The sequence below is a fragment of the Ricinus communis genome, chromosome 10 (genome assembly GCF_019578655.1).
Source record: "Ricinus communis isolate WT05 ecotype wild-type chromosome 10, ASM1957865v1, whole genome shotgun sequence".
NCBI lineage: Eukaryota > Viridiplantae > Streptophyta > Magnoliopsida > Malpighiales > Euphorbiaceae > Ricinus > Ricinus communis.
Genome location: NC_063265.1, coordinates 19,635,465 through 19,642,633, shown reverse-complemented (window position 1 = coordinate 19,642,633; position 7,169 = coordinate 19,635,465). Strand labels below are relative to the sequence as shown.

At 30.2% G+C, this 7,169-nt stretch overlaps 1 protein-coding gene and 1 non-coding gene across 2 annotated transcripts; one reads left to right on the top strand and one right to left on the bottom strand.

Annotated features, from left to right (window-relative positions):
• Positions 1 to 105: 105 nt before the first annotated feature.
• Positions 106 to 360, bottom strand: LOC125371391. Its single transcript, XM_048380375.1, has one exon. It carries the CDS (start codon positions 358 to 360, stop codon positions 106 to 108), a length of 255 nt encoding a protein of 84 aa, XP_048236332.1.
• A 5,590-nt stretch (positions 361 to 5,950) lies between these two features.
• Positions 5,951 to 6,058, top strand: LOC112536750. Its single transcript, XR_003080710.1, has one exon. It is a non-coding gene; the product is annotated as a small nucleolar RNA R71 (small nucleolar RNA).
• Positions 6,059 to 7,169: the final 1,111 nt, after the last annotated feature.

Sequence of the window (7,169 nt, the reverse complement as noted above, 5' to 3'; positions counted from 1 at the left end):
ATTTTGGTTTTGAATCTTGATTCCTCCAATTAAATAACGATCTAGAACCAATCAATAAAGAACGGTATAATAAACCGATCACACTCAAAACATCAGCGTGGGTCTTCACACAACAGAATAGAAGATCAAGTCAGTTGTATCAAACCCCTTTGCCGCCTTGGCACCGCAACTGGTGGAACCTTGAACCGGCGCATCAGTCATACTGCTAACGCTGAGGGCGTGTTCATGGTGGTGGTGGTGGTCGTCGGAGGAAGAGGAAGGAAGAGGAGGATGGTAGTAGATACGAGCAGTCTGTGGACAGTGAGAGTAGAATCTTCCTGCTATTCTCAATGCATCCAAGAACTCAACGTATCTCACCATCTCTCTCTCTCTGTCGCTGCAATCCTTTTCTTGTTTATTCGTAATGCCAAAGACCCCTCTTTTCTTCGTCTTACAAAGAACGAAAGGGAGAAAGAAAAGAAAAACTTTGATGGTTGAGAAAAAGAGAATGATAGAATGGAAGTATTGGTTTATGCGAGAGAATATGTCTTCAAAAATTGGCGTTTTCTGACTTTCTTGTCTCTTTCTGTTACGTGAGGTCACTTATTCCTCTCTGTGAATTTCTCTGTCCATTGTCACTCCTAATGGTAATCTAATATTTTCATTTCAAATCCTAATTAATAAAATTTGTAAAATATTTTGGTGGTAAGATCACATATTATGTCGAAATGTAGACGTACCATAATATGTATTAATCCAAAAATTTAAATTCATATATAAAACTCATTTTTTAAATGAATCAGCATGATAACTTATTTATTATAATTTTATCTAATAAATTATAACAAATAAATTTAAATGAAATCTTGTATATGTTGCAATATATTGAAAACAATGACAAAAATTATATTAAAATAAGAATGATAAAAAAAATTGATTATGTATTTAGTTTAAAACTCAACTTTCAATATAACTTAATAACACATCTCAACTAGTTTTTGTTACGTATTGACACATGTATTTAAATATTATTAAAAAATAAAATCTAAATATTTATTAGATTAAATTAAAAAATTAAAATATTGAATTGTCCAATACTGATGTGTCTTTTTTCAGTACTGCGTAGAGTCGTTCGAATCTTAGTAAGAATATGTTCACACTCTCGATCTCTCTCAGTATTATAAAGACTAATTATCAACACAAAACAATAAAAGTACAATCTAAACACTCACTAAATCTAAATCATTAAATTCGGTGTTTGGAGAATAATATTTATAAAATAAAGTAACTAAAGAATAAATAAATATGCAATGCAAATGCAAATGCTTATGATCTAAAACTATATGCTACAAACAGTATTTAGTCTAGCCATTTACTTAGTAATATCTTTATTTTACTTTAAGCCTAGATCTAATAAATGAGATGATGATGTACTTTTTTTCCTAAATCACTCAAGCTAATGATGCAATCTAGGTTTCTTATACCAACATAGATTAAAGTAAAGATGATATTTCTAATACTTTTAACTTAAAGGTTTCCATAACAAATATTACTACTAAATTTATATGATGATCAATCAATAATAATAGATGAAACTAATAAATATATGAAGATAAAGAAATCATTCATTAAATAAATAAATAACAAGATTCATAAAAAAGTGAAAAGATTAAACTAAACACTTATGAAAATTAGCCTAATATATTTAACCCAATGATCATGGTATTAAATAGAAAGACATAAAAAAGTAAAAACTCCCTCTAGATCGAGAATTTCTTCAAGTAGGAAGAAGATTGATCATCAGTCTCCACTTCTTGAAAAGCTCTTTAGATCCTAAAAAGAGTAATGAAAACTAAAACTAAATGTTTATAGAAAACTGTAACGAATTATGGAGAGAATAATGGTGGACAGGTGTAGAGAGCATATAGTAGAAAACTCCCCTCCTTCCTTTTTTTTTTTTATTAGGTTTTGTAGAAATTTATATATAGAAGAGTCATCCTCTATATAAATCTCCCTAAAGATAAGTATATTTATATCAGTCTATCTAATAGATAAGACTTAAAGTGTCTTAATCTCCACCAAATACTATCTCATAAATAACTGTTAATATAAATCTTAACAATTATATAACTAAAATATCCATTGGGCCTTGTAATTAGCAGTCCATGCGTCTTAATCTCGAGCCTTGACACGAACATGTCCCATTAAGCTTCTTTTAGCTTCATATTTTCCTCTTTTTGCTAATAATCCTGAAAATAGATAATTAAGCTTAAATAAGGTAAAAACACATATTTTCACCATTTTATAGATAGAAATATATCATTAAAATTCTAAAATACCCTTAAATATCTATACATAATTTGGACCGATCAAATACCCCCACACTTAAACCTTTACTTGTCCTCAAGTAAATAGCAATTGAGAATTAACTTTTGCAAAAATCATGAAGAACATCTATACTCAGCTTAAAGATATTATTCAAAAGAATCTCACTAATGCAAAGATCATGTCAACCCAAGAACACTTGAATCATAATAATTTTTAAAAATAATATAAACTCAATCATTGTTAATCAAAAGACTCAAGCATCCAATCCTTCACACCTGTTTCACAATAAATAGTCTTAACGCATCTTCAAAGGATATAATTATGATGTATAATCCAAATTATCATAACCCTATTCAAAAAGGCAAAACCTTCATTCAAAAACAAGAGATCAATAGACATTTATTACTTGCTTTTGAAGCTCTTATACTTTTTTTCTTTTCTCTATACCCCTTCGATTTTAATTTTTGATACTTGGGGTATTTGTTTCTTTCTTGAGATGTTATGCCTTTTTACGCAAATACAAACATGGGTGATGAATGCACCTGGTTACTCAACAAAACATATATCAAGATGCTTTGCATACTCATAATCTAAATTGCCTTTTTACGCGAAAATCGACATTGGTCATGAAGATCCCCGATTACTAAGCAATTAAAATTAGCAGAGTAGAATTATATCACTTAGAGCTTCAACTTGCCCATATCATATCTCACAAACTTAGGTAAGCCAATTTAGTAACAATGAAATAATAACTTAAATCATACACTTCTAATTATACCCATGTCAAATGTTGCTAAACTACTCATCATGTTCATATGCAAAAGATGAACACTTGATCATTTAAGTGCAAATAACTCACGAGTTCATATTATACATATTAAAAACTAACTCAATGGTTCGAGAATCTTAACATAATAGCATTCTTTCATCGACTCTTATATAGAATAATAAAAAAAAAGCTGAGTGGAAAATTTTAAAATTTTACAAAAGATTAATCAAAGTTGCTAATTCTCATGGCATATGATGTATAAAGTTTAATCGAATAAATATTCTATTTCCTCCCCCACACTTAAATTTGGCATTGTCCTCAATGTCATTGCATATATAAAAATAAAGAACAAAAAGAAAGGAAAAAGATAGAATACTCCCCTGGAATTTTGCAATGCATAGTAAGCCATGAACTTGAATTCCAATCTCCACCATCCAAACCATAGAAGCACACTTGAACACAAATCATTGATAATTATAAAAGAAATAAAAAAATTAAAAATTAAAAATTAAAAATAATAAACTATCCAAAATATACTAGAAAGATTAAATCAATGATATGACTATTTATATGGAGGAGATGGATATATATTTAATTTAAAAAGAGGGTATTTTAACTAAACAATAACTCATCATTTTTTATTATAACCAATCTCAAATTTCTTGGATTTAATTATTTTAATTTTTGCTCAAAAAATCGGCAGACTACGTCATCGCCACTCACATTATAACCCCAATGTCACTTCGCCATACCTTGTATCATTGTCGTTACATGCTCGTGTGAAAATTCGCTACCGCAACGTGGCTCGCTAAAAAAAAAAATTGGAGCTTTAATTGCTTCTCATAGAGACATATTGCCTTTTAGGGATCAAACATAAGCCTACAAAAATAAATAAAAAATAGAAAAATAATAAATTAAAAATAAATAAAAAAATTTAAAAAATAACTTAAATGCATAAAAATAAAAATACAATTGCTAAGTTTATTGTCTATAGCTAGACATTCCTGATTATGCTCATGGTGAGCGTTCATCCGCGCACTCCACCTCTTGGTCATAAGTCATTCCTTTCAAGTATGGCTTCATACTTTTAATACGAACATATAAAGTGTCACGAAAGCTCTTGTCAATTAAGAATGAAATATCATGATATAATTGTTCATAAACAAGAGAATCTAAATAATTATATGAACACTTATCGATAGTAGATTTAGGAGAGAAAGTTAGAGAATCAAACACTTTAAATTCCACATTTTCTCCTAAAATTGTCATGGTAAGTTTTCCAACATGCACATCAATCACAGTTCTAGTAGTTGCCATGAGAGATCTACCAAGGAGTATGGTTTGCTCTTTATCCCTTGTTGGTGTATTTTTCATGTCAAGCACTACAAAATCAACATGAATTATTAACTTACCTACTTGTACTAGCAAGTCTTCCACTATACCTCTAGGATATTTTATTGATCTACGAGCAAATTGTAGAGACATAGTGGTAGGCTTCAACTCTCCTAAGCCAAGTCGTTCATACATCGAATACGGCATCAAGTTGATGCTTGCTCCCAAATCTAACATGGTTTTTCTATCCTTTTTGTCACCTATTGTAATATCAATGGTGAAGCTACTAGGATCATTCATCTTAAGGGGTAATTGATGTTGAAGCATTACACTTGCTACTTGTCCTTTTTCTTTGATCGATATCGCCTTTTGTTGGTGTTCAACTCTTCAAAGAATTTTGTATAAGCTAACTTATTCCTGATAACATCCAACAAAGGTAAATTAGTAGTAACTGTAGAGAACATCTCAATACTTTCAAAAAAAAAAAATTCATCATTTTTTTCCTCTTTGGGTTGGTTTAGAAAAGGAATAGGGGGTATATAAGGCTGAGATGCCTTATGAAATTTAGGTCTACAAAATGCTTCCTTTTCTTTTTTCTCAAGCCTAATATTAGGCTCTACTTTTTCTTCCTTTTGCATGCTCTCCTTATTGATTTGTACTAATCCATCATTTTTAAGTATACCTGCATAAGAAGAAGAATTCTTTTCAGTTTCCATAGCAATATTATCATCAACAACCTCACCTTTTCTAATAGTAGTAATGGAAATGACTTGTTCAGGTTGACTTGATAGTTTCTCTTTATTGAGCTCTTCAACAATTTATCGCATTTGAGCTTCTAAATATTTCAGTGTAGCCTCAATTGAATATGTCTTTTTTCATTCCTCTCCATCCTATCATGAGAAGTCATCATAAATGATTGAAGTGTTTCTTCCAAACTTGGCTTCCTTTGTTCATTAGATCGAAGAGTTTGTTCTTGATCTTGAAAGAAAGGATTGGAATCCCTTTGGAATTGAGAATATTGGCCTTGGTAATGAGGTTGATTTTGATTTCTCAATAATTGTGGTGGGTTTTGGTCTTTCCAAAAAAAATCTGGGTGGTTTCTCCAGCCTGTATTATATGTGTTGGAATAAGAGTCATTCATAGGATGCATGAGTTAGTAAAAATCCATCAAATTTATTTGGTCATACATATTTCCTCTCTAATTATCGAAAGATGAACAAATATTAGTACCATGACCATAAATACCACAAATTCCACATACCTCATTTTTTAGTGAGTTTTTTTGTTGAAGCAAGCATCTTAACTTGCTTAGTCAATTCAGCCAATTGCATGGCCATCTCACTATTAGCTACCACTTCATTTACTTCTACTCTCTTTGTCCTCACACTCTTTTGTTGAGAATTACCTACTAACATCTCAAAGATGTCATAAACCTCATCAGATCTCCTTTCTAACATAGCATCCCCAGCTGCATTATCAATCATACATTGATATTGGTGTGTCAACCTATCATAAAATGATTGGTTAGTTATTGGGAGTGGGAATCCATGGTGTGGGCATTGAAATAAAAGTGATTTGAAGCGATCCCATTCTTAATGAAAAGATTCAACATTCTCTTGATAAAACTTAAAAATTTCAGCTCTTAATTCTTTGGTCTTTTGCTGTGAGTAAAATCTATTCATAGACTTTTGATACATTTCATCTCAATTTCTCAAAGAATTAGGAAGCAAGGTTATTAACCAAGTCTTTGCTCTATTTTTCAATGAATAAGGAAAACACGTCATTCTTAGTTGATCCTCATTAAGTCCAGATAATGGGAATGTATGAACTATAGCATAAAACTCTCTAATAAATGTTAATGCATCCTCACTAGGCATACCATAAAATGAAGGAAGCATATTAAAATGAATGCTCTTAAGTTCATAATTTCTAGATGCATCACCTAGAACTATGTATGAAGTAATGTTACCAATTGTAGGCAATGCATAATCTTTCATAGCCATTCGCCTTTCAGCTTCTATTTCTCTCGGTGGGTTAGCCATGATATCAATTTCTTCTTTTGATTCTTCTTCTAGTTGTTTCCTGTTAAGCATACAAAATAAAAGAAAATTTCAGATTAAAAAAAATTCAAAAAAAAATTTACAAATAAAACAAAAACACATAAACAAAACAAGTCATAAACCATAAAACAAACAAACAAAACAAAAGCACATAAACAAAATAAAACACAAAACAAACTAACAAACACAAGACACTTTTGATAATCAATCAATAAAATAAATTTGGACGTACGACTCAGGCTAAAACTTGATGATGTTTTTTTAGTACCTACTGCAACGAACCATTCCTATATATAAGGGTAAGGTATCATTCTCACCACGACGAGTCGTCTCTCAAGGAACTATGAGGCCACTTATTATAAAGACTAATTATCAACACAAAACAGTAAAAGTAAATCTAAACACTCTAAATCAGTATTTGGAGAGGATAATATTTATAAAATAAAGTAACTAAAAAATAAATAAATATGCAATGCAAATGCAAATGCTTATGATCTAAAACTATATGCTAAAAATAATATTTAGTTTAGCCATTTACTTAGTAATCTTCTTGTTTTAATTTAAGCCTAGATCTAATGAATGAGATGATAATGTGTCTTTTTCCCTAAATCATTCAAGCTAATGATGCAACATAGGTTTCTTATACCAACATAGATTAAAGTAAAGATGATATTTATAATACTTTTAACCTAAAGATTTCC